This window comes from Tachyglossus aculeatus, chromosome 24 (genome assembly GCF_015852505.1).
Source record: "Tachyglossus aculeatus isolate mTacAcu1 chromosome 24, mTacAcu1.pri, whole genome shotgun sequence".
NCBI classification, from domain to species: domain Eukaryota; kingdom Metazoa; phylum Chordata; class Mammalia; order Monotremata; family Tachyglossidae; genus Tachyglossus; species Tachyglossus aculeatus.
The window spans coordinates 28,461,472-28,485,748 of record NC_052089.1 but is presented as its reverse complement, the minus strand read 5'-3'; the positions used below and the strand labels follow the sequence as shown (position 1 = coordinate 28,485,748).

Sequence of the window (24,277 nt, the reverse complement as noted above, 5' to 3'; positions counted from 1 at the left end):
TCCCCAGCGCTCAGCACAGTGCTCTGCATGCTGGGAGCGCTCAGTAAATACGATTGAATGAATATACACACACACATATATATATGTGTATATACATGTATGCATACATTATATATAGATAATATACATATATATACCTATATATATGTGTGTGTGTGTGTGTGTGTAGGTATATATACACACACGCACACGCTGTGACCATGTGGATGGCTCTATGCGTGTGTGTGAGAGTGAGCGTGCGGGGCCTGGACATACACACCTGGGCTTCCCCAGCGCTCAGCACAGTGCTCTGCACGCTGGGAGCGCTCGGTAAATACAATTGGATGAATATACACACACATACACATATATGTACATGTACATATATGCATACATTATATATACACACACGCACACGCTGTGACCATGTGGATGGCTCTGTGCGCGTGTGTGAGAGTGAGCGTGCTGGGCCTTGCCGCACACACCTGGGCTTCCCCAGCGCTCAGCACAGTGCTCTGCACGCTGGGAGCGCTCAGTAAATACGATTGAATGAATATACACACACACACACACACACACGTATGTGCATGTACATATATGCATACATTATATATATCTATATATACACACACGCGCACACGCTGTGACCATGTGGATGGCTCTGTGCGCGTGTGTGAGAGTGAGCGTGCTGGGCCTTGCCGCACACACCTGGGCTTCCCCAGCGCTCAGCACAGTGCTCTGCACGCTGGGAGCGCTCAGTAAATACGATTGAAGGAATACACACACACACACACACACGTATGTGCATGTACATATATACATACATTATATATATCTATATATACACACACGCACACACACTGTGACCATGTGGATGGCTCTGTGCGCGTGTGTGAGAGTGAGCGTGCCGGGCCTTGCCGCACACACCTGGGCTTCCCCAGCGCTCAGCACAGTGCTCTGCACGCTGGGAGCGCTCAGTAAATACGATTGAATGAATATACACACACACACACACGTATGTGCATGTACATATATGCATACATTATATATATCTATATATACACACACGCGCACACGCTGTGACCATGTGGATGGCTCTATGCGCGTGTGTGAGAGTGAGCGTGCTGGGCCTTGCCGCACACACCTGGGCTTCCCCAGCGCTCAGCACAGTGCTCTGCACGCTGGGAGCGCTCAGTAAATACGATTGAAGGAATACACACACACACACACACACGTATGTGCATGTACATATATACATACATTATATATATCTATATATACACACACGCACACACACTGTGACCATGTGGATGGCTCTGTGCGCGTGTGTGAGAGTGAGCGTGCCGGGCCTTGCCGCACACACCTGGGCTTCCCCAGCGCTCAGCACAGTGCTCTGCACGCTGGGAGCGCTCAGTAAATACGATTGAATGAATATACACACACACACACACGTATGTGCATGTACATATATGCATACATTATATATATCTATATATACACACACGCGCACACGCTGTGACCATGTGGATGGCTCTATGCGCGTGTGTGAGAGTGAGCGTGCTGGGCCTTGCCGCACACACCTGGGCTTCCCCAGCGCTCAGCACAGTGCTCTGCACGCTGGGAGCGCTCAGTAAATACGATTGAAGGAATACACACACACACACACACACGTATGTGCATGTACATATATACATACATTATATATATCTATATATACACACACGCACACACACTGTGACCATGTGGATGGCTCTGTGCGCGTGTGTGAGAGTGAGCGTGCCGGGCCTTGCCGCACACACCTGGGCTTCCCCAGCGCTCAGCACAGTGCTCTGCACGCTGGGAGCGCTCAGTAAATACGATTGAATGAATATACACACACACACACACGTATGTGCATGTACATATATGCATACATTATATATATCTATATATACACACACGCGCACACGCTGTGACCATGTGGATGGCTCTATGCGCGTGTGTGAGAGTGAGCGTGCTGGGCCTTGCCGCACACACCTGGGCTTCCCCAGCGCTCAGCACAGTGCTCTGCACGCTGGGAGCGCTCAGTAAATACGATTGAAGGAATACACACACACACACACATGTATGTGCATGTACATATATACATACATTATATATATCTATATATACACACACGCACACACACTGTGACCATGTGGATGGCTCTGTGCGCGTGTGTGAGAGTGAGCGTGCTGGGCCTTGCCGCACACACCTGGGCTTCCCCAGCGCTCAGCACAGTGCTCTGCACGCTGGGAGCGCTCAGTAAATACGATTGAATATACACACACACACATATATATGTGTATGTACATATATGCATACATTATATATAGATAATATACATATATATACCTATATATATGTGTGTGTGTAGGTATATATACACACACACGCACATGCTGTGACCATGTGGATGGCTCTATGCGTGTGTGTGAGAGTGAGCGTGCGGGGCCTGGACATACACACCTGGGCTTCCCCAGCGCTCAGCACAGTGCTCTGCACGCTGGGAGCGCTTGGTAAATACGATTGGATGAATACACACACACACACACACACACACACACACACACACTCACTCACTGTGACCGTGTGGATGGCCCTGTGAGCGTGCTGGGCCTTGACGCACACACTTGGGTTTCCCAAGCGCTCAGCGCAGTGCTCTGCACGCTGTAAGCGCTCAGTAAATAGTCCAGTGCTCTGCACACAGTGAGCGCTCAATAAATACGATTGATTGATTGATTGAATATACACACACACACACGCTGTGACCGTGTGGATTGGATGTCCATATGTGCGTGTGTGAGAGTGAGCCTGCGGGGCCTAGACGCACGCACTTGGGCTTCCCAAGCGCTCAGCACAGTGCTCTTCACGCAGTAAATACGATTGAACGAATATACACACACAGCGTGGCTCAGTGGAAAGAGCCCGGGCTTTGGAGTCAGAGGTCGTGGGTTCAAATCCCAGTTCTGCCAGTTGTCAGCTGGGTGACCTTGGGAAAGTCCCTTCACTTCTCTGGGCCTCAGTTATCTCACCGGTAAAATGGGGATGAAAACTGTGAGCCCCCCCGTGGGACAACCTGATCACCTTGTAACCTCCCCAGCGCTTAGTACAGTGCTTTGCACATAGTAAGCGCTTAACAAATGCCATTATTATTACTATACACACACACACACACGCACGCTGTGACCGTGTGGATGGCTCTATGTGCGTGTGTGAGAGTGAAAGTGCTGGGCCTAGACGTACACACTTGGGTTTCCCAAGCACTCAGCACAGTGTTCTGCACGCTGTAAGCACTCAGTAAATATGATTGATTGAATGAATACACACACACGTAGATATATATCTATAGACCGTGTGGGTGGCTCTATGTGTCTGTGTGAGAGTGAGCCTGCTGGGCCTTGACACACACACTTGTACTTCCCAAGTGCTTAGCACAGTGCTCTGCACGCAGTAAGCGCTCAATAAATACAATTGAACGAATGCACACACACACACATGCTGTGACCGTGTGGATGGCTCTGTGTGTGTGTGTGTGTGTGGATGTGAGAGTGAGAGTGCAGGGGGCCTTGCAGCATGCACACACTTATACATACACACTACACAAACGTACACACAGAGAAGCGGCATGGCTCAGTGGAAAGAGCCCGGGCTTTGGAGTCAGAGGTCATGGGTTCAAGTCCCAGCTCCGCCACTTGTCAGCGGTGGGACTTTGGGCAAGCTGCTTCATTTCTCCGGGCCTCAGTTCCCTCATCTGTCAAATGGGGATGAAGACTGTGAGCCCCCCGTGGGACAACCCGATCACCTTGTAACCTCCCCAGCGCTTAGAGCAGTGCTTGGCACATAGTAAGCGCTTAACAGATGCCATCATTATTACGTGGGCACACACACACATGTCCTCACGCTCACATTCAGTGCTTCTGTGAGGGAGACACACACACACACGTCCTCACATTCACATTTGGTGCTTCTGTGAGGGAGACACCCCCCCACACACATACACACACACCCCGGGTGACCGTGTGGATGGTGGGTGGTCTGTGTGTGTATGTGAGTGAGTGTGAGAGAGACACACCCTTGAGTCTGACCATGAAGGACCGTGGGGGCCACTTACACACGTACACACTGAGTGACACCCTATTCATTCAATCGTATTTATTGAGCGTTTACTGTGTGCAGAGCACTGGACTAAGCACTTGAGTGTGTATGTGTGTGTGTGTGTTCATTCATTCAATCGTATTTATTCATCATCATCGATCGTATTTATTGAGCGCTTACTATGTGCAGAGCACTGTACTAAGCGCTTGGGAAGTACAAATTGGCAACATATAGAGGCAGTCCCTACCCAACAGTGGGCTCACAGTCTAAAAGGGGGGAGACAGAGAACAAAACCAAACATACTAACAAAATAAAATAAATAGAATAGATATGTACGGATAAATTAAATAAATAGAGTAAAAAAAATATGTACAAACATATATACATATATACAGGTGCTGTGGGGAAGGGAGGGAGGTAAGATGGGGGGATGTTGAGCACTTACTGTGTGCAGAGCACTGGACTAAGCGCTTGGGAAGTCCAAGTCGGCAACATCTAGAGACGGTCCCTACCCGGCGGCGGGCTCGCAGTCTAGAAGGGGGAGACAGACAACAAGACAAAGCACATCAACAAAGTAAAATAAATAGAATAAATATGTACAAACAAAATAAATAGAGTAATAAATCCGTACAAACATACATACATCGATGCAGGTGCTGTGGGGAGGGGAAGGAGGTAAGGCGGGGGTGGGGGGCACAGCACACAGTAAGCGCTCAATAAATACTATTGAGTGAATGAATGAATGAAGGAACGACTGACCTCAATCAATCAATCAATCGTATTTATTGAGCGCTTACTATGTGCAGAGCACTGTACTAAGCGCTTGGGAAGTTCAAGTTGGCAACACCTAGAGACAGTCCCTACCCAACAGTGGGCTCACAGTCTAAAAGGGGGAGACAGAGAACAGAACCAAACATACCAACAAAATAAAATAAATAGGATAGAAATGTACAAGCAAAATAAATAAATAAATAAATAAATAGAGTAATAAATACGCTCTCTCTCTCTCTCTCGCTCGCTCCCTCTCCGGTCCCTCGTCCCCGCAGCCGTCCAGCAGCGGCCGTGCCGCCGAGCTGTTGGCCAAAGAGCGGGGGACGGTCCCGGGCTTCCTCGGCTTCGGGACGTCCCCCAGCGACCTGGGCTACGTCCCCGCCGTCCAGGGGGCCGAGGAGATGGACGGCCTGGTGGAGGCGGACTTCCGCGTGGTCCTCCGCAAGCTCTCCAAGAAGGACGTCACCACCAAGCTCAAAGTGAGCCGGGACGGGGGGGCCGGGGGGCCGGGGGGCCGGGGGCCGGCGGGCCGGAGCGGGCAGCGCCACGGGGCCGGCGGGGAAACCTTCCGGCCCCGCTGCGCTGGGCACGGCGCGGCTTCGTCCGTTCAGCGGGGTGCCCGGCGGTGCCCGCTGGATGCGGGGCGCTGGGGGACAGAGCCCTTCCCAGACTGAGCCCCCTCATTCCTCTCCCCCTCCTCCCCATCCCCCCCCGCCTTACCTCCTTCACCTCCCCACAGCACCTGTATGTATATATATATATATATATGTGTGTGTATGTACACACACACATATACATGTACACACACACGTGTATGTACACACATATATACATACATACACCTCCCCACAGGACTTATGTGTGTGTGTGTGCGCGCACACACATATATACATACATACACCTCCCCACAGGACTTATATGTGTGTGTGTGTGTGCGCACGCACACACATATACACATGCTTATATGTGCGTGTATATATATGCTCACACACATTCACACGCATAAGTGTATATATATGTACACACACACACATATACACATGTATGTATGCATACACCTCCCCACAGCACCTGTATATGCACACATAAACACACTTATATGCATACATATATACACATATATACACATACATAAACGCATACGCACATATATATGCATATACACACACACATAAATGCATATATACACATATATATAGACTGTGAGCCCACTGTTGGGTAGGGACTGTCTCTATATGTTGCCAATTTGTACTCCCCAAGCGCTTAGTACAGTGCCCTGCACATAGTAAGCGCTCAATAAATACGATTGATGATGATATATACATACACATGTATGTATACACACACGTCTATATGTGTATGTTTGTCCATATTTATTCTGTTTATTTCATTTCGTTAATATGTTTTGTTTCATTGTCTGTCTCCCCCTCCTAGACTGTGAGCCCGCTGTTGGGTAGGGACCGTCTCTCTATGTTGCCAACTTGGACTGCCCAAGCGCTTAGTACAGTGCTCTGCACCCAGTAAGCGCTCAATAAACACGACTGAGTGGATGAATGAGTGTTCTGTTTTGTTGTCCGTCTCCCCCTTCTAGACTGTGAGCCCGCCGTTGGGTAGGGACCGTCTCTAGATGTTGCCGACTTGTACTTCCCAAGCGCTTAGTCCAGTGCTCTGCACACAGTAAGCGCTCAATAAATACACTTGAATGAATGCTTTGTTTTGTCGTCCGTCTTCCCCTTCTAGACTGTGAGCCCGCCGTCGGGTAGGGACCGTCTCTCTGTGTTGCCGACTTGGACTTCCCAAGCGCTCAGTCCAGTGCTCTGCAAACAGTAAGCGCTCAATAAACACTACTGAATGGATGAATGAATGTTCCGTTTTGTTCTCCATCTCCCCCTTCTCAATCAATCAATCAATCAATCGTATTTATTGAGCGCTTACTATGTGTAAAGCACTGTACTAAGCGCTTGGGAAGTACAAATTGGCAACACATAGAGACAGTCCCTACCCAACAGTGGGCTCACAGTCTAAAAGGGACTGCGAGCCCGCCGTCGGGTAGGGACCGTCTCTGTCTGTTGCCGGCTTGGACTTCCCAAGCGCTCAGTCCAGCGCCCCGCACACAGTAAGCGCTCAATAAATATGATTGAATGGGGGAATCTTCCGCTCAGTCCAGCGCCCCGCACACAGTAAGCGCTCAGTAAATACGACTGACTGGGGGAATTTTCCGGGCCGCTCTGGCGTCACGCCGCTTGCTCCGTAGGCGATGCAGGAGTTTGGAGCCATGTGTCGAGAGAGAGACGCGGAGACCGTCAGAGGGGTCCTCCCGTACTGGCCCCGGATCTACTGCAAAATCTCCCTGGTGGGTACCCCCCCCCCCGCCCCCCAAACCCGTGGGGTCCGGGGGCGGGGAGGAGGCCCCGGGTTTCCGGGCCCGGCCCGCATCCCCACGGACGTCGGGGGTCCGGAGGAGGCGTCCACAGGGCCCGCGTGGCTTCCCTCAGGATCACGACCGGCGGGTGCGGGAGGCCACCCAGCAGGCCTTCGAGGGGCTCATCACCAAAGTCCGGAAGCACCTGGCCCCTCACCTGAAGACCCTCATGGGCTTCTGGCTCATGGCCCAGTGCGACCCCCACTCGCCCGCCGCCTCCGCCGCCCGGGCGGCCTTCGAGGCCGCCTTCCCCCCGGCCAAGCAGGCCGGAGCCGTGGCCTTCTGCCAGGACGAGATCCTCGGCGTGAGCGGGGAGCCGTGGGCGGCCGGCGGGGACCGGGCGGGGGGCGGGGGGGGAGGCTCTCCGTCGGAGGCGGGAGGCCGGGGGCCGCCCACGGGGCCCCGCTTCAGCGGCGGCTCCCCGGCTCCCCGCAGACGCTGCAGGACCACCTCCTGAAGGAGACCGCGGACACCGTCAGCGATCCGCAGTGAGTCCCGGGGGCCGGCCGGGCGGCCGCGTCCGAGGGCGTCGTCCCGGAAGGGCTCCTCCCCACCCGCGCCCCTCTCGTCTTGCCTTCGAGAACCGTCCCGGAGGAAGAGAGGAAGGCCAAGTTCTTCCGCATCCTGACCTGCTCCCTGCTGGCCCTGAAGAAGTTGCTCTGCCTGTTGCCGGGCTCCGAGGTCCCCTCGGTGGAGGAGAAGCTGAAACCCCTCCTGTCCCAGAGCAGGTTCTGGAAATACGGCAGACACGACGCCCCTCAGGTCCCTCCGTCGGTCCGGGGGGGCGGTGCCGGAGGGCGGCGGGCGCGGGGCGCGGGCGGCCGGCTCGGGAGAGCGACGGTTGGGTTCCCGGCGCAGGTGCGCGCCGCCTTCTTCGAGCTGGTGTCCGCGCTGTGCCGCCACTCGCCCCGCACGGCGAGGGACCAGGCGGCCCGGGTGTGCCCCGCCGTCCTCCTCGGCCTCGACGACGGCGACCCCGTGGTCTGCCCGGCCCTCTGGGAGGCCGCGCTCTACGTGCTGACCGCCGTGGAGGTAGGAGCGGGCCGGAGCGCCGCCGCCGCCCCCCGGGGGAGTCGGGGCTAGAGGTCGGGGTGGTGGGCGCGAGGCGCCCCGCGGCCGTCCCACCGCGGGCCGTCGTCGGTGGGCTTCCTTCCGCCAGGACTGCTGGAGCCATGTGAACGCACGGAAGGGGGTGTTCCCCAAGCTGTGGGCCGTCCTGCGCGAGGGCGGCCGCGGGCTGGCCACCGTCGTCCACCCTCACCTCCTGCCCCTGGTCAGCAAGATCCCCGCCGCCGTCACGGAGCCCAGGCTGGACTTTTTCCAGAACTTCTTCACCTCTGCGGTCCAGGGGTACGAGACTTCCGCTCTCCCGTTGCCCCCCGGGAGCCCGGGGCCTCCGGCCGGCTCTTCGCGGGGGGGGCCGGGAGGGCGGGGGACGCCGGGGGGAGCAGGAAAGACGGGCCAAGGGGGGCCGCCCCCCACTCCCGATCCCCCCCCGGCCCGGGAGCGGGACTCGGGCCCCATCCCCGGGGCGGCCGGAGCCCGTCAGCCGTCCGCCGCGCCTCTCCGTCCCCCCAGGCTGTCTTCGTCGGGGGCCGTGGCCAGCCCTTCGGAGCGGGCCGCCATCTTCGCCGCCTTCATGGAGTGCTGCCGCTTCGTCATGCTGCAGAGCCTGGGCGCCGACGGCGAGGCCCCGGCCCTCCGCCAGATGCTCATCGAAAACCAGGTGCCCGCCCACGCTCCCACCGCCCCCGGGGCCTCCGTGAGTCCCGGGAGGCACCTCTGCCCCGGCCAAGCCGCCGGACACCTCCCGATCTCCGCCTCCGTCCCCTCCCGCCCGTCGGGGCCGGGAGCTTGTCCGTAGTCGGCCCCCCGTCCCGCTCGCCCGCTGCTTACTTCCTCCCCGCCCCGGAGGCCGGGGGGGCCTGGGGGTCTCCACCGTCGACGCCGACTGGCCGGGGAAACTGAGCCCTCCTCCCTCCGCCTCTCGCTTTCAGCTGGTCCCCCTGGTCGGAGCCGGCCTCCGAGACCCGCGGTGGCAGGACGGCCCGCTCTTCGCCCGGGCGGCCGCGGTCCTGGGCTCCTGGGAGGCGGCCGCGGAGAGCCCCGGGGAGGACCCGGAGGCCGCGGCGGCTTTGAACCAGGTCCTGTCCGGCCTCTGGGAGAGCCTGTCCCGCCTCTGCCGGGACATCGTGGCCCAGCCCGAGGCCGACGCCGTGGCCCTGGCGGGGGTCTCCGGCCTGCTGCGGGCCCTCCGGGCCCCGGAGCCCGGGGTCCGGCGGGCGGGCGGGGTGCGCTTCGCCGACGGGCCCGCCCCCGAGGGGGACGCCCCCGGCCCGGCCCGGCCCGGCCCCGTCTCCGGCCGGCGGGCGGCCCCGCTGGAGGCCCTGGTCTGCCGGCTGGCCGCCCTGAGCCTCGCCCTCGTCAACGAGCACGGGTCCGCGCCCCACCTGGCCTTCCTCTCGGCCCTGCTGGACTCCTGCCCGTCCGACGCCGTGTTCCGGGTGCTGGCGGGCGACGGGGGCGAGGCCGGGGACCCCGCCGTGCGCTTCGTGGAGCGGAGGCTGCTGCCCTGGCTGGGCACCCACCGGCCGGAGGAGATGGACGTCTTGGTGGACATCCTGTACGGCGCCCTGCGCTGCTGCGGCGGCGGCGCCGCCGCGAGGGCGGGCCTCCTGGACCGTCTGGCCCAGGTACCGCACGCCCGGCCTCGCCTTCCACGGTCGGTCCCCCGGGGGGCGGGAGGTCCGGGCTGTGACCGGGCCTCGGTTTCTCCTCCCGCAGGCCGAACTGCCGTGGGAGGCCGTCCTCCTTCAGGTCCTGCGGAAGGTAGGGACCGACCCCTCCGCCGTCCCGCTCCCCTCCGGGGTCCGGCGGTCGGACGGCGGGGCAGGGCGGGGGGCGGCCGAGGTCCGCACCTGCCGCCGGGGGCCGAGCCCCGGGGTCGTTTGGGGTGCGGTTCCCGCCTTCCGACGGGGAGAACCCCGTCGCCTCGAACCCGTCTCCCCAAAGCCCTTCCGGCGGCGGGCGGGAGGGCGGGCGTCTCATCTCCGCAACGTCCCCGGACGTCAGCCCCGTCTTACGGGTGGGAAAACGGGACCGTCGTTGGAGTAGGGAGACGACCCGCCCTTCCAGAGGGGGGGAGTCGGTCGCCAAAATGACCGGTCCGGGGAGCGGCAGGGTACGGGACCTTGGGCATCAGCGCTGGGGCCGAAGGGAGCGCGGGGTTCGGCTCCGAGCGCCTAAGGCGACGTCTTAGGACGAATGGGGTGAGCGGAGGAGAAATCGGGGGAAACCCGGGGGAGGTGCGATTTTGGGGAGGGTTTCGAAGAGGGGGAGAGCGGCGAGCCGTCAGATGTGAAGACGCACGGGGGGTGGGCGTCGGTAAGAGGTCGGTGGCGGGAGAGATGAGGTGAAGGCCCTGCAGATCGGACCGCGGGGTAGGTGGGAGGCGAAGAGCCGACGGATGGATTGAAGTGGTTCTGGTGGCTGCGGAGGAGGGTGGGCAGCCGCTGGGAGTTTCTGAGGAGCGGGGAGACGTACGCGTCGGGAGATGGTTTACGAGAAAGACGGTCCGGGCAGAGAGGGGAGAGGCCGGCGCGGTAGCGGAGACGGGTTGCGAGGAGCGGCGGGACCGGCGAGGGGGCCGAGGCCGTCCGCCGACCGTCGGCGTGATGCCGCCCCTCTCCCAGGCCTGTTCCGGCCCCGCTCAGCTGGCCTTGGTGTCCGCGTGGCTACCGGGAGAGGTCCTCGGCCAGAGGCTGGTGGCCCTGGCCGACCTCCTGTGTGATGCCGGCCCGGGGGCTTCGGCCGCCCCGGGGGACCGCGCCGGCCCCAGGTGGGCCCTGCTCGGCCTGGCCCTGTGCCCGCCCGCCGGAAGCGGTGAGTCCTCCGCCGCGGCGGGACCCCCGCTCTCGGTGAGGCTCAGCCTCCCGACGTCCAGTCCGGTCCCTCGGCCGCTGGCGGAAGTAGTAGCCGTGGGGAACGGCCCCCGGGGAGGGCTCCGGGCCTCACGGGCCCACGGGGGGTCCACGCGTTGGCCGCTTCTCCCTCCAGACTCCTGGATCGGAGACGCCTACGTCTCCCGGATCCTCGACCGGCTCGTGGCCACCCTGGCCGAAGCCGAGGCCCCCGGGGCCGGCGAGCGGCTGCCGTCAGCCGTCTGCGACCTGGCCTCGGACTTCTTCCGCTCGGCGGGCGGGCGGCCGCTCGCGGCCTCGGCCCAGGAGCTGCTGCTGACCGTCTTCCGGCTGTGCTGCCGGGCCCCGGCCGCCGCGCGCCTGTCGGGTGAGGGGGTCCCCCCCCGGGGCGGACGGGGGGCAGGCGCCCGTGGGGCCGGGAAAGGGGCGCCCCGCGGGGGACGTGACGCGCCCGGGTGGGTCCCTCCGCTCCAGACTCGCTGGTCTGCCGGCTGAAGAGGGCATGGCGGTCCGGCCTCGGCTCTCTGGCCCTGCAGCTGGGCAGCGGCCGCGCCGCCGGCACGTTTCTGCCCGCGTCGGCCCGGTGGCTGAAGAGCCGGGTCCGGTCTTCTCCGCTGGACGTCAAGAGGTGAGCCCGGAGTCGGCGGCGGAGATCCCGGACCCCCACCGGGGCCCGGCGGGGCGGGGAGACGGGGGCCGGGCCGCCCGGGGCAGCTGGCCGGCGTGCGTGTGTGTAGCCTTCAGGGGCTGCTGTCGCCGGCGGGGGAGATCCTGGAGGTGCTGCTGGAGGCCGGCCCGGCCGCCGCCTCCCTCCTGGGCCTCTTCCTGGACGAGCTGCTGCCCGACCCTCACCAGTGGGCAACCATGCGGCGGGCCCTCGCCCTCCAGGTGCGTGGCGCGGGGGCAGTGGGGGGGTCTCCCGCGGCGGTGCCCGTCTCGCGCGGGGTCGCGGAGCCGAAGCGGACGGGCAGGACGAGGTCCCGCGTGTGTTGCAGTGGTGGCGCCGGCCCCTGCTGGAGGGGCGCTTCTGCTGGGACCCCGAGGCCTCCGCCGGGGCGGCCGGGGCGGCCGACTCGCCGGCGCTTCCCGCTCACCTCTGCTGTGCCGCCTTGGCCGGGGCGCTGCTGCTGCCGGCCCTGCGCCGCGACGCGCCTCTGCGGGACGGCGTCGCCCAGGAGACAGGTGCGGCGAGGGGAGGGCCCCCGCGGTCCAGCCCCACTCAGTCGTATTTATCGAGCGCTTACTCTGTGCAGAGCGCTGGGGAAGGACAGGTTGGCAACACAGGCGGTCATCCATTCACTCAGTCGTATTTATCGAGCGCTTACCGTGTGCAGAGCGCCGGACTAAGCGCTTGGGAAGTCCAAGTCGGCAACATCTGGAGACGGTCCCTACCCGACAGCGGGCTCACAGGCTAGAAGGGGGAGACAGGCAACGGAACAAAATATATTATCATCATCATCAATCGTATTTATTGAGTGCTTACTGTAGGCAGAGCACTGTACTAAGCGCTTGGGAAGTCCAAGTCGGCAACATCTAGAGACGGTCCCTACCCGACAGCGGGCTCACAGGCTAGAAGGGGGAGACAGACAACAGAACAAAATATATTATCATCATCATCATCATCAATCGTATTTATTGAGCGCTTACTGTAGGCAGAGCACTGTATTAAGCGCTTGGGAAGTACAAGTCGGCAACATCTAGAGACAGTCCCTACCTAACAGCGGGCTCACAGGCTAGAAGGGGGAGACAGACAACGGAACAAAATATATCATCATCATCATCAATCGTATTTATTGAGCGCTTACTATGTGCAGAGCACTGGACTAAGCGCCTGGGCAGTACAAATTGGCAACATATAGAGACAGTCGCTACCCAACAGTGGGCTCACAGTCTAAAAGGAGGAGACAGAACAAAACCAAACATACTAATGAAATAAAATAAATAGAATAGATGCGTACAAGTAAAACAGAGTAATAAATATGTACAAACATATACATATATACAGGTGCTGTGGGGAAGGGAAGGAGGTAAGATGGGGATGGAGAGGGGGACGAGGGGGAGAGGAAGGAAGGGGCTCAGTGTGGGAAGGCCTCCTGGAGGAGGTGAGCTCTCAGTAGGGCCTTGAAGGGAGGAAGAGAGCGAGCTTGGCGGATGGGCAGAGGGATTGGGGGCATTCCAGGCCTGGGGGATGACGTGGGCCGGGGGTCGATGGCGGGACGGGCGAGAGCGAGGTACGGTGAGGAGATTAGCGGCGGAGGAGCGGAGGGTGCGGGCTGGGCTGGACAAGGAGAGAAGGGAGGTGAGGTAGGAGGGGGCGAGGCGATGGACAGCCTTGAAGCCCGGGGTGAGGAGTTTCTGCCTGGTGCCAGATTGATTGGTAGCCACTGGAGATTTTTGAGGAATTAACGGAATAAGACAAATAGAATAAATACGTACAAGGGGCGAGGGGACGCTGACGGGCCGCCGCGTGTCTGCTAGTTGCGGAGCTGCTGTACGCGCTGCAGTGGTGCGACGAGCTGGAAGCCCCGCCCGGCGAGCTCGCGGAGTACGGGGCCATGCTTCAGACCGTGAGCATTTCTTACGAGAAACTGAGTCACCTGGCTGACCTGAGCGGCCTCCTCCCTCTGCTGTTCGCCAGGTACGCCCTCCCTCCCTCCCTCCCTTTCTCCGTCCGTCCGTCCCGGCTCATTCATTCAGTCGTATTAATTGAGCGCTTACTGTGTGCAGAGCACTGGACTGAGCGCTTCTTCTCTGGGCCTCAGTTCCCTCATCTGCCAAATGGGAGCCCCCCGTGGGACAGCCTGATCCCCAGCGCTTAGAACGGTGCTTTGCACATAGTAAGCGCTTAATAAATGCCGTCATCATTATTATTATTACAAGTCGGCAACATCTAGAGACGGTCCCTACACAACGGCGGGCTCCCGACGGCTCTCACCTTTCCTCTCCGCGGCCATTCATTCATTCAGTCGTATTTATTGAGCGCTTACTGTGTGCAGAGCACTGTACTAAGCGCTTGGGAAGTCCAAGTAGAGACAGTCCCTACCCAACAGTGGGCTCACAGTCTAGAAGGGGGAGACAGACGACAAAACAAAACATATAAACCGAGTAAAATAAATACGTGTAAATAAATAGAGTAATAAATCCGTACAAACATATATACGGGTGCTGTGGGGAGGGGGAGGAGGGGGCTCAGTCCCATCTCTGCCGCATGACCTTGTTCAAGCCGCTTGAGTTGGCTGTGCCTCAGTTTCCCCATCTGTCCAATGAGGGTTCAACACCTGTTCTCCGTCCTACTTTAATACTTTACCGCTCCTACTTTAAGGGCCAGAGCCGACGGGGCCCTCTGGGCCCTGACGGTGGCTCGCCTGGTCCGCACGCGGAGGACGGCCCCCGCCGAAGTGAACCGCCTGTTGGTGACCCCGGACGGGTACGGCGGGGACCCCGCGCCCGACGCCCCCGGCTCTCCGGCGGGCGGCCCCCTTCCTCCCGGAGCCGGCCGGGGAAGGCCGGAGGGGCTCCCGCGGATCGCGACGCGGTGAGGACCGGCGGGGATTCCGGGGCCGTCCCTTTCTGTCCCTCGGAGGGCACCTCTCTGCTTCTCAACCGCCACCCTCCGTCCCCCTCCGTCCCGCCCGCCCAGGCTGTTCCCCCTCACGGAGGGAAAGCTGCACACCATTCAGTGCCTGTGCCCGTTCCTGCCCAAGGAGAACCAGGAAGAGCTGGTGGTTCAGTGCGCCGCCCGGCTTCTCACCTGCCCGGAGACGGACATCTGCGACGTCGCCGGTCAGTGGCTCGGGGCGGGCCGCGGGGCCGGGGGGCCGCCTCTGTCCCCCTCGGGCTCCGGCCTGGGGAGACGGCCGGCGGCGCCCCGGGGGAGAGGGAAGGGCGGCGGGCGTTGGGATGGGTTTCTCCGTGCCGTCCCCCCTTCCCCAAATGGAAAAGAAACAGCCTTCAACGTGCCTCGGGGCGCAAAAACGCCCATACCACCCGAAAGGCCAGTCGGTTGCGGGCCTGTAGGGACCGTCTATGTTGCCGGCTTGGACTTCCCAAGCGCGTAGTAAGCGCCCAATAAATACGAGTGAGTGAACGTTGGCGATGGGCGGCCGCCTCCGCCTGGCCCGGGAGAGTCCCCCCGGTGTCCCCCCGGTGACCGGGGGCTCCTATCAGGGGGCCTGGGCTACCTGGCCATCGTCAACTCCTGCCTGAAAACGGCCCGCGTGGACGAGAGGGAGCGAGAGCACGGGATCCTGAAGACCATCCTGTCGTGGAAGAACGTGGACCGGGAGATTTTCCTGTTCAGCCGGTAGGCGAGGCCGGGGCTGGGAGGGGAGGCCGGCGGGGCCGGGGGGCCGGCGTTCTCACGGCCTCCCGTTGCGGGGGCGGCCCGCAGCTCTCTGAAGGGGTGCGGCTCCACCCTGGTCCGGCTGAACGTGGAGATGATCCGCTTCATCGCCCTGCTGCCCCGGGACGGCACCCCGCCCTGGACGCACGGCCAGTGGGACTTCATCCTGTGCGCCATGCTGTCCTGGCTGGAGGTGAGGGCTTCGCCGGTCGCCGCGTCCCCGCGTCCGGCCCGTGCCCGCCGTCCAGCCCGGTCCTCTCCGCGCCCCGCAGAGCACGTGGGAGAGCCTGGCGTCGGACTCGCCCCCGCTGGTCCAGCTGTTCGCCTGCCTGAGCTGCGACCTGGCCAGCACGCTGAGCGCCCACTTCCAGAGCGGGGCCCCCGACGACGGCGGCCTCCCCGACAACCTGGCCGGCGAGTGGCGGGACTTCTTCTCCGAGGGCATCCACAGGCTGCTGCTGCCGCTGCTGGTGGAGCTCACAGGCGAGTGTCCGGGCCGGGGGGCGGACGGACCGGGGGACCGGGGGCCGGCGCCCCGTCTGACCCGGGGGCCGGTCCCCGTCCCGGCAGAGGAGAGCGCGGAGAGGCCGGAGACGCCCTTCCGGACGGCCCTGCTGGAGTCCCTGGGCCACGCGCTGACCTTCGTGTCGCGGGCCCAGCTGCTGGAGCACCGCCTCCCGTCCCGCCTGCTGCCCGGCCAGAGGACCAACCTGCCCGGCCCGCTGCAGTCGCTGCTCAACACCCTGGCCCCGCTGCTGCTGCGGGCCCCGGACCGGCCCGTCCAAGTCACCGCCTACCACATGCTAGCCAAGTGAGCCCCCGACACCCCCGGACGGCCGCTCCGGCCGCGGGCGCCGGGGTCCGGACGGAAAAAGGCGCGAAGGGAAGTCCGAGCCGGCAGCGGAGAGAGACGCGACCGACTGGCCGGCGGGGACCTTTGGGTGGATGTGGGTACGGGCGTTTTGGGCGCCCGGGGGTACGTTGAAGGCTGTTTCTTTTCCATGGGACGGCACGAAGAAACCCACCTCCGTTAAGCGCTTACTACGCGCAGAGCGCTGGGGAGATTCGAGGCCCTCGGGTTGCCCCTCCGGGGGCTCGCAATCCTAATCCCCGTTTTACAGATGTCCGTGTTTACCGTTCTGTCTATTCAGTTTTGTTAATCGTCATCAGTCGTATTTATTGAGCGCTTACTATGCGCAGAGCACTGGGCGAAGCGCTTGGGAAGGACAAGTCGGCGACGTATAGAGACAGTCCCTACCCAACAGTGGGCTCGCAGTCTAAAAATGCTAATATGTTTTGTTTGGTCGTCTGTCTCCCCCTTCTAGACTGCGAGCCCGCTGTTGGGTTGGGAAGCGCTTAGTGCAGCGCTCTGCACACAGTAAGCGCTCAATAAATACGACCGAGTGAATGAGGGACCGTCTCTCTATGGTGCCGACTTGGACTTCCCGAGCGCTCAGTACAGTGCTCCGCACACAGGAAGCGCTCAGTAAATACGATTGAATGAATGAGGGACCGTCTCTCTACGTTGCCGACTTGGACTTCCCGAGCGCTCAGTACAGTGCTCCGCACACAGGAAGCGCTCAGTAAATACGATTGAATGAATGAGGGACCGTCTCTCTACGTTGCCGACTTGGACTTCCCGAGCGCTCAGTACAGTGCTCTGCACACAGGAAGTGCTCAGTAAATACGACTGAATGAATGAGGGACCGTCCCTCTATGTTGCCGACTTGGACTTCCCAAGCGCTCAGTACAGTGCTCTGCACACAGGAAGCGCTCAGTAAATACGACTGAATGAATGAGGGACCGTCCCTCTATGTTGCCGACTTGGACTTCCCAAGCACTCAGTACAGTGCTCTGCACACAGGAAGCGCTCAGTAAATACGATTGAGTGAACGAGGGACCGTCTCTCTATGTTGCCGACGTGGACTTCCCGAGCGCTCAGTCCAGTGCTCTGCACACAGGAAGCGCTCAGTAAATACGATTGAATGAATGAGGGACCGGCTGTCTATGTTGCCGACTTGGACTTCCCGAGCGCTCAGTACAGTGCTCTGCACACAGGAAGCGCTCAGTAAATACGATTGAGTGAATGAATGAGATGAGGGAACTGAGGCCCGGAGAAGCTAAGTGACTTGCCCAAAGTCCCACAGCTGACAAGCGGCGGAGCCGGGATTCGAACCCATGACCTCCGACTCCAAAGCCCGGGCTCCTTCCACTGAGCCACGCTGCTTCTGAATCCCAGGCTCGGGCTCTGATACCGACTCCTGTCGCCACCCCAAATCTGGGCCGGCCAGGGAGGGTCTCGTTCATTCAGTCATATTTATCATTCATTCATTCATTCAATTGTATTTATTGAGCGCTTACATCATCATCATCATCATCAATCGTATTTATTGAGCGCTTACTATGTGCAGAGCACTGTACTAAGCGCTTGGGAAGTACAAATTGGCAACATCTAGAGACAGTCCCTACCCAACAGTGGGCTCACAGTCTAAAAGGGGGAGACAGAGAACAAAACCAAACATACTAACAAAATAAAATAAATAGAACAGATATGTACAGATAAATTAAATAGAGTAAAAAAATATGTACAAATATATATACATATATACAGGTGCTGTGGGGAAGGGAGGGAGGTAAGATTGGGGGATCATCATCATCAATCGTATTTATTGAGCGCTTACTATGTGCAGAGCACCGTACTAAGCGCTTGGGAAGTACAAATTGGCAACATCTAGAGACAGTCCCTACCCAACAGTGGGCTCACAGTCTAAAAGGGGGAGACAGAGAACAAAACCAAACATACTAACAAAATAAAATAAATAGAATAGATATGTACAAATAAATTAAATAGAGTAAAAAGATATGTACAAGCATATATACATATATACAGGTGCTGTGGGGGAGGGAGGTAAGATGGGGGGATGGAGACAGGGCGCTGTACTAAGCGCCTGGGAAGGGCAAGTCGGCAACATAGAGAGACGGTCCCTCCCCGACAACGGGCTCACGGTCTAGAAGGGGGAGATGGACGACAAAACGCGGCGACGGGCGTCCAAAGCTAGGCCCGGTTCCACGGGGCCGGGGGTCCGGCCGTCCGGCGCGGGGGGCCCCGTCGGAAACGGGTGGATTTTTGGCCTCCCAACAGGTTGATGTCCGAGCTGCCCCAGTTCGACGACGAAGATCTCAGGTCCTACGGCGACGAAGAGGAGGAACCAGCTCTGTAAGCTCTGTGTCAAGGCTTTGATTCACTCATTCATTCATTCAACCGTATTTATTGAGCGCTTACTGTGTGCAGAGCACTGGACTAAGCGCTTCGGGAAGTCCAAGTTGGCAACATCTAGAGACGGCGGGCTCACTTGCCCGTCCCCCGTCCATCATCAATCGTATTGATTGAGCGCTTACTGTGTGCGGAGCACTGGACTAAGCGCTTCGGGAAGTCCAAGTTGGCAACATCTAGAGACGGCGGGCTCACTTGCCTGTCCCCCGTCCATCATTAATCGTATTTATTGAGCGCTTACTGTGTGCGGAGCACTGGACTAAGCGCTTCGGGAAGTCCAAGTTGGCAACATCTGGAGACGGTCCCTACCCAACAGTGGGCTCACAGTCTAAAAGGGGGAGACAGGCAACAAAACCAAACATACTAACAAAATAAAATAAATAGAATAGATATGTACAAGTAAAATAAATAAATAAATAGAGTAACAAATATGTACAAACATATACATATATACAGATCTGTGCTCTATCCACCAGGCCTCACTGTCTTTATCCCCTCAACCCAAAGAAGGCAGACTGAGCCCCTTCCTTCCTCTCCCCCTCGTCCCCCTCTCCATCCCCCCATCTTACCTCCTTCCCTTCGCCACAGCACCTGTATATATGTATATATGTTTGTACATATTTATTACTCTATTTATTTTACTTGCACATATCTATTCTATTTATTTTATTTTGTTACTATGTTTGGTTTTGTCCTCTGTCTCCCCCTCTTAGACTGTGAGCCCAATGTTGGGTAGGGACTGTCTCTCTGTGTTGCCAATTTGTACTTCCCAAGTGCTTAGTACAGTGCTCTGCACATAGTAAGCGCTCAATAAATATGATTGATTGATTGATTGATTCTGACTCTTTGAGGCTGAACAAACTGCCCCATCTTTGCCATCCTGGGGCCCGCCTGCAATTCTGCTCTGTTTCCTTCTCTTCGCATCCACTTATATAGCTTGAAAAAACACTACCCTGCTTTCACGGTAGTTTTCCAAATAGACTTGGATTCAATTCACGGGAACTGAAAAACCAGGACACCCCCGGGCACCATCTTTGCCTCTGTCACGGCCGGCCTTTTGTCTCTCGGCTCGGGGCCCGGTGGGGCTGGTGGTCTCTCTCTCTCAGCCACAGACATCCCAGCGCTTAGAACAGTGCTTTGCAATCCATCAATCAATCAATCAATCGTATTTATTGAGCGCTTACTGTGTGCAGAGCACTGTACTAAGCGCTTGGGAAGCCCAAGTTGGCAACATATAGAGATGGTCCCTGTCATCATCATCATCAATCGTATTTATTGAGCGCTTACTATGTGCAGAGCACTGTACTAAGCGCTTGGGAAGTACAAATTGGCAGCACATACCCTACCCAACAGTGGGCTCACAGTCGAGAAGTAGTAAGCGCGTAATAAATGCCATCGTTATTATTATTATTATTATTATTATCCCCCGTGGGACAACCTGATCACCTTGCAACCTCCCCAGCGCTTGGAACATGATGAGGGAACTGAGGCCCAGGGAGGTGGGGTGACTCGCCCAAGGTCACCCAGCTGACAGTTGGCGGAGCCGGGATTTGAACCCGTGACCTCGGACTCCCAAGCCCGGGCTCTTTCCACTGGGCCACGCTGCTTCCCCGGTGACCCAAAAGAGCCCTGTAGATATGTTTGTACAAATTTATAATAATAATAATTTGTTAAGCGCTTACTATGTGCCAAGCACTGTTCTAAGCGCTGGGGAGGATACAAGGTGATCAGGTTGTCCCACGGGGGGCTCACAGTCTTCATCCCCATTTTACAGATGAGGGAACTGAGGCCCAGAGAAGTGAAGTGACTTGCCCAAAGTCACACAGCTGACAAGTGACAGGGCTGGGATTTGAACCCATGACCTCTGACTCCAAAGCCCGGGCTCTTTCCACCGAGCCACGCTGCTTCCCCGGTGACCCAAAAGAGCCCCGTAGATATGTTTGTACATATTTATAATAATAATAATGGCATTTGTTAAGCGCTTACTATGTGCAAAGCACTGTTCTAAGCGCTGGGGAGGGTACAAGGTGATAAGATTGTCCCACGTGGGGCTCACAGTCTGCATCCCCATTTTCCAGATGAGGTACCTGAGGCACAGAGAAGTGAAGTGACTTGCCCAAAGTCACACAGCTGACAATTGGTGGGTCTGGAATTTGAACCCATGACCTCTGACTCCAAAGCCCGGGCTCTTTCCACTGAGCCACGCTGCTTCCCCGGTGACCCAAAAGAGCCCTGTATATATGTTTATAAAAGTATATATATACTTTTAGACTGTGAGCCCACTGTTGGGTAGGGACCGTCTCTATATGTTGCCAACTTGTACTTCCCAAGCGCTTAGTACAGTGCTCTGCACACAGTAAGCGCTCAATAAATACGATTGATGATGATGATGTTTGTACATATTTATTACTCTATTTTACTTGTAGATATTCTATTTATGTTGTTAATATGTTTTGTCGTCCGTCTCCCCCTCCTAGACTGTGAGCCCGCTGTTGGGTAGGGACCGTCTCTGTATGTTGCCAACTTGGACTTCCCAAGCGCTTAGTACAGTGCTCTGCACACAGTAAGCGCTCCATAAATACAATTGATGATGATGATGATGTTTGTACATATTTATTACTCTATTTTACTTGCAGATATTTATTCTATTTATTTTATTTTGTTAATATGTTTTGTTTTGTCGTCCGTCTCCCCCTCCTAGACTGTGAGCCCGCTGTTGGGTAGGGACTGTCTCTATATGTTGCCAACTTGTACTTCCCAAGCGCTTAGTACAGTGCTCTGCACACAGTAAGCGCTCAATAAATACAATTGATGATGATGTTTGTACATATTACTCTATTTTACTTGTAGATATTTATTCTATTTATTTTATGTTGTTAATATGTTTTGTTTTGTCGTCCATCTCCCCCTCCTAGACTGTGAGCCCGCTGTTGGGTAGGGACCGTCTCTGGATGTTGCCAACTTGGACTTCCCAAGCGCTTAGTCCAGTGCTGTGCACACAGTAAGCGCTCCATAAACATGAATGAATCCCGGACGGCTCGCTCCGCGTCGCCAGAGCATCCGGGAAAACCGGGAGCGGCGGTCGGCGCGGGGCCCCGCTTTCCCGGAATCCCCGGGCCGGTCGGGACGGATGTCCGGGGCGGGTGTCCGGGCCCCACCCTGACGCCTCCCGCTCCCCAGGTCCCCTCCCGCCGCCCTGATGTCCGTCCTCGGCACCCAGGAAGACGTAGTGGACGACATCCTGGACTGCGTGCCCGTCGGGGAGGCGGTGACCATCCAGCCCCGGAGCCCGGAGTTCGGCCACGTGCTCGGCTACCTCCTGACCTGGAAGTTGGTGCTCATTTTCTTCAAGGCGGCCTCCTCCCAGGTGGGTGCCGCGGCCGGGGGGCACCTCGGGAGGGTCGCCTCACCTCCCTGGGCCTCCGTTTCCCCGCTCGTTCGTTCATTCAGTCGTATCTAGTGAGCGCTTACTGTGCGCGGAGCACTGTACTAAGCGCTTGGGAAGTCCGAGTTGGCGACATATAGAGACGGTCCCTACCCAACAGCGGTGCTGGAAGAGGGGCGATGGGCCGGCCCCCGTCCGGCGGGTCGGTGGCCGTCGGGGGCCCGCTGACCCCGCGCTCTGCCCGCCGGCCGCCCCCCCCAGCTGCGGGTCCTCTACTCCCTGCACCTGCGGCGGACCAAAAGCCTCCAGAAGCTGCTGTACCACCTGTTCCGGCTCATGCCCGCCTGCCCCGTCTACCCGGCGGCCCCCGGCGAGCCCCCGGCCAAGGAGCCCAAGACCTTCTTCACGGAGGAGCTCCGCCTGGACGTCAAAGGTGGGTGGGGAGCCCTCCCCGGGGCCGGGCGGGGGGAAAGGGGGATTTAGCCGAGGACGGCCTCCAGCCCCCCGTCCGCCCGGGGCAGGGACGGCGGCCCCGGCCTCGCTGATCCCGCACCTGGCGTGCCGGGTGTACCGCGTGGCCCTGGAGGACCTGCCGGCCATGGTGCGGCTCTGGTGGAACGGCTGCGACAAGCGCGTCTTCGGCCTCGTGGACAAGTTCACCAGCAGGCACGTGAGCGGCGCGCTGTCGGCCCACGAGATCGCCTCGGTGCAGACCAGCGCCCAGCTCTTCAGCGGCATGACGGTGGGTGCTCGCCCCCCGGCCGGCCCGGAACCCCCCGGGGGGGGGGGTCCCCCGGCGGCCCCCTCAGCGGCTCCTCCCCCTCCCTCCCCGCCAGGTGAAGGCCCGCTCCGCCACCCGCGAGGTGGTGGCCACCTACTCGGTGGACGACATCTTCATCGAGCTGATCATCCAGCTGCCCCCCAACTACCCGCTGGGCTCCATCGCGGTGGAGAGCGGGAAGCGGGTGGGCGTGGCGGTCCAGCAGTGGCGCACCTGGATGCTGCAGCTGAGCACCTACCTCACGCACCAGGTGAGCGGCCCCCCCCCCGCCCCTCCCCGCGGCCCCCCCCCACCCCGGGCCGGCCCCCTGAACCCGCTCCCCTCCGCCCGCCAGAACGGCAGCATCATGGAGGGCCTGGCCCTGTGGAAGAACAACGTGGACAAGCGCTTCGAGGGGGTGGAGGACTGCATGATCTGCTTCTCCGTCATCCACGGCTTCAACTACTCCCTCCCCAAGAAGGCCTGCAGGACCTGCAAGAAGAAATTCCACTCGGCCTGCCTGGTGAGGGGGTCCCGGGGGGAGGCCGGACGCCGGGGACCCTCGGCCGCCGGCCTCCCTTCACGGCCCGACCCCGTCCCTCTCTCTCCCCCCAGTACAAGTGGTTCACCTCCAGCAACAAATCCACCTGCCCCCTGTGCCGGGAGACGTTTTTCTGAGCGCCCGTCTCCGGCCTCGCCCCTCGGACACGCGCGTATTTAAAATCGCCGCCGGCGGGACCCCCGGGTTTTCGGAGGATGCTCTTCAGGGGCCGGAGCCCCGGGGCCCCGCCAAGTGCCAAGATCCGCGCGGACTCGCCCGCGGGACGCCTCCGCTCGGACAGCAGCACCCTCCCGTTCGGAATAAAGGCCCCGCTGACCAGTCTGGACCGCTAGTTTCACCGCGCGACGGGGCCCGGGATCGATCGATCGGATCTGTCGAGCGCTCAGTGTGTGCGGAGCACTGTATTGAGCGCTTGGGGAGTCCCGCAACGGCGGGCTCACGGTCCGGAAGGGCGGGATGGGCAGCTCAGGGCGGCGGGAACCTGAGGGAGGGGACTCCGGTGGGGGATCCGCTCGGCTAACGTCCAAAAAGTCGGCGTGGGACCGCCCTGACGGAAACCCGTTTCGGAAACGGTGACGGCGAGGCCTCGGAAAGGGAGCTCGGGCCCGGGCGTCGGAGGATCTGGGTTCTAATCCCCCCCCTCCGCCGCTCGCCTGCTGTGTGAGCTCCATCAAGTCGCTTCCCTTCTCCGGGGCTCGGTTTCCTCGTCTGTACAACGGGGAGGACACCCCTGCTCTCTTCAGTGG

At 59.3% G+C, this 24,277-nt stretch overlaps 1 protein-coding gene across 1 annotated transcript in view; it reads left to right on the top strand.

The window, feature by feature from the left end:
• The window catches only part of LTN1 (listerin E3 ubiquitin protein ligase 1), a 25,356-nt gene extending 1,506 nt beyond the window's left edge, over positions 1 to 23,850 (top strand). Inside the window, exons 2-30 of the mRNA XM_038766174.1 lie at positions 5,142 to 5,345; positions 7,121 to 7,219; positions 7,362 to 7,592; positions 7,724 to 7,776; positions 7,870 to 8,050; positions 8,147 to 8,320; positions 8,448 to 8,638; positions 8,867 to 9,014; positions 9,286 to 9,981; positions 10,073 to 10,117; positions 10,981 to 11,170; positions 11,345 to 11,575; positions 11,683 to 11,836; positions 11,946 to 12,096; positions 12,204 to 12,390; positions 13,687 to 13,846; positions 14,531 to 14,743; positions 14,849 to 14,991; positions 15,376 to 15,511; positions 15,599 to 15,743; positions 15,823 to 16,033; positions 16,121 to 16,361; positions 18,693 to 18,767; positions 22,005 to 22,191; positions 22,471 to 22,642; positions 22,731 to 22,951; positions 23,046 to 23,240; positions 23,325 to 23,492; positions 23,585 to 23,850. Coding sequence (XP_038622102.1) covers positions 5,142 to 5,345; positions 7,121 to 7,219; positions 7,362 to 7,592; positions 7,724 to 7,776; positions 7,870 to 8,050; positions 8,147 to 8,320; positions 8,448 to 8,638; positions 8,867 to 9,014; positions 9,286 to 9,981; positions 10,073 to 10,117; positions 10,981 to 11,170; positions 11,345 to 11,575; positions 11,683 to 11,836; positions 11,946 to 12,096; positions 12,204 to 12,390; positions 13,687 to 13,846; positions 14,531 to 14,743; positions 14,849 to 14,991; positions 15,376 to 15,511; positions 15,599 to 15,743; positions 15,823 to 16,033; positions 16,121 to 16,361; positions 18,693 to 18,767; positions 22,005 to 22,191; positions 22,471 to 22,642; positions 22,731 to 22,951; positions 23,046 to 23,240; positions 23,325 to 23,492; positions 23,585 to 23,647 — 5,265 coding nt within the window. The 3' untranslated portion in view covers positions 23,648 to 23,850. The remainder of the gene's footprint in view (positions 1 to 5,141; positions 5,346 to 7,120; positions 7,220 to 7,361; positions 7,593 to 7,723; positions 7,777 to 7,869; positions 8,051 to 8,146; positions 8,321 to 8,447; positions 8,639 to 8,866; positions 9,015 to 9,285; positions 9,982 to 10,072; positions 10,118 to 10,980; positions 11,171 to 11,344; positions 11,576 to 11,682; positions 11,837 to 11,945; positions 12,097 to 12,203; positions 12,391 to 13,686; positions 13,847 to 14,530; positions 14,744 to 14,848; positions 14,992 to 15,375; positions 15,512 to 15,598; positions 15,744 to 15,822; positions 16,034 to 16,120; positions 16,362 to 18,692; positions 18,768 to 22,004; positions 22,192 to 22,470; positions 22,643 to 22,730; positions 22,952 to 23,045; positions 23,241 to 23,324; positions 23,493 to 23,584) is intronic.
• The last annotated feature ends 427 nt before the right edge of the window (positions 23,851 to 24,277 follow it).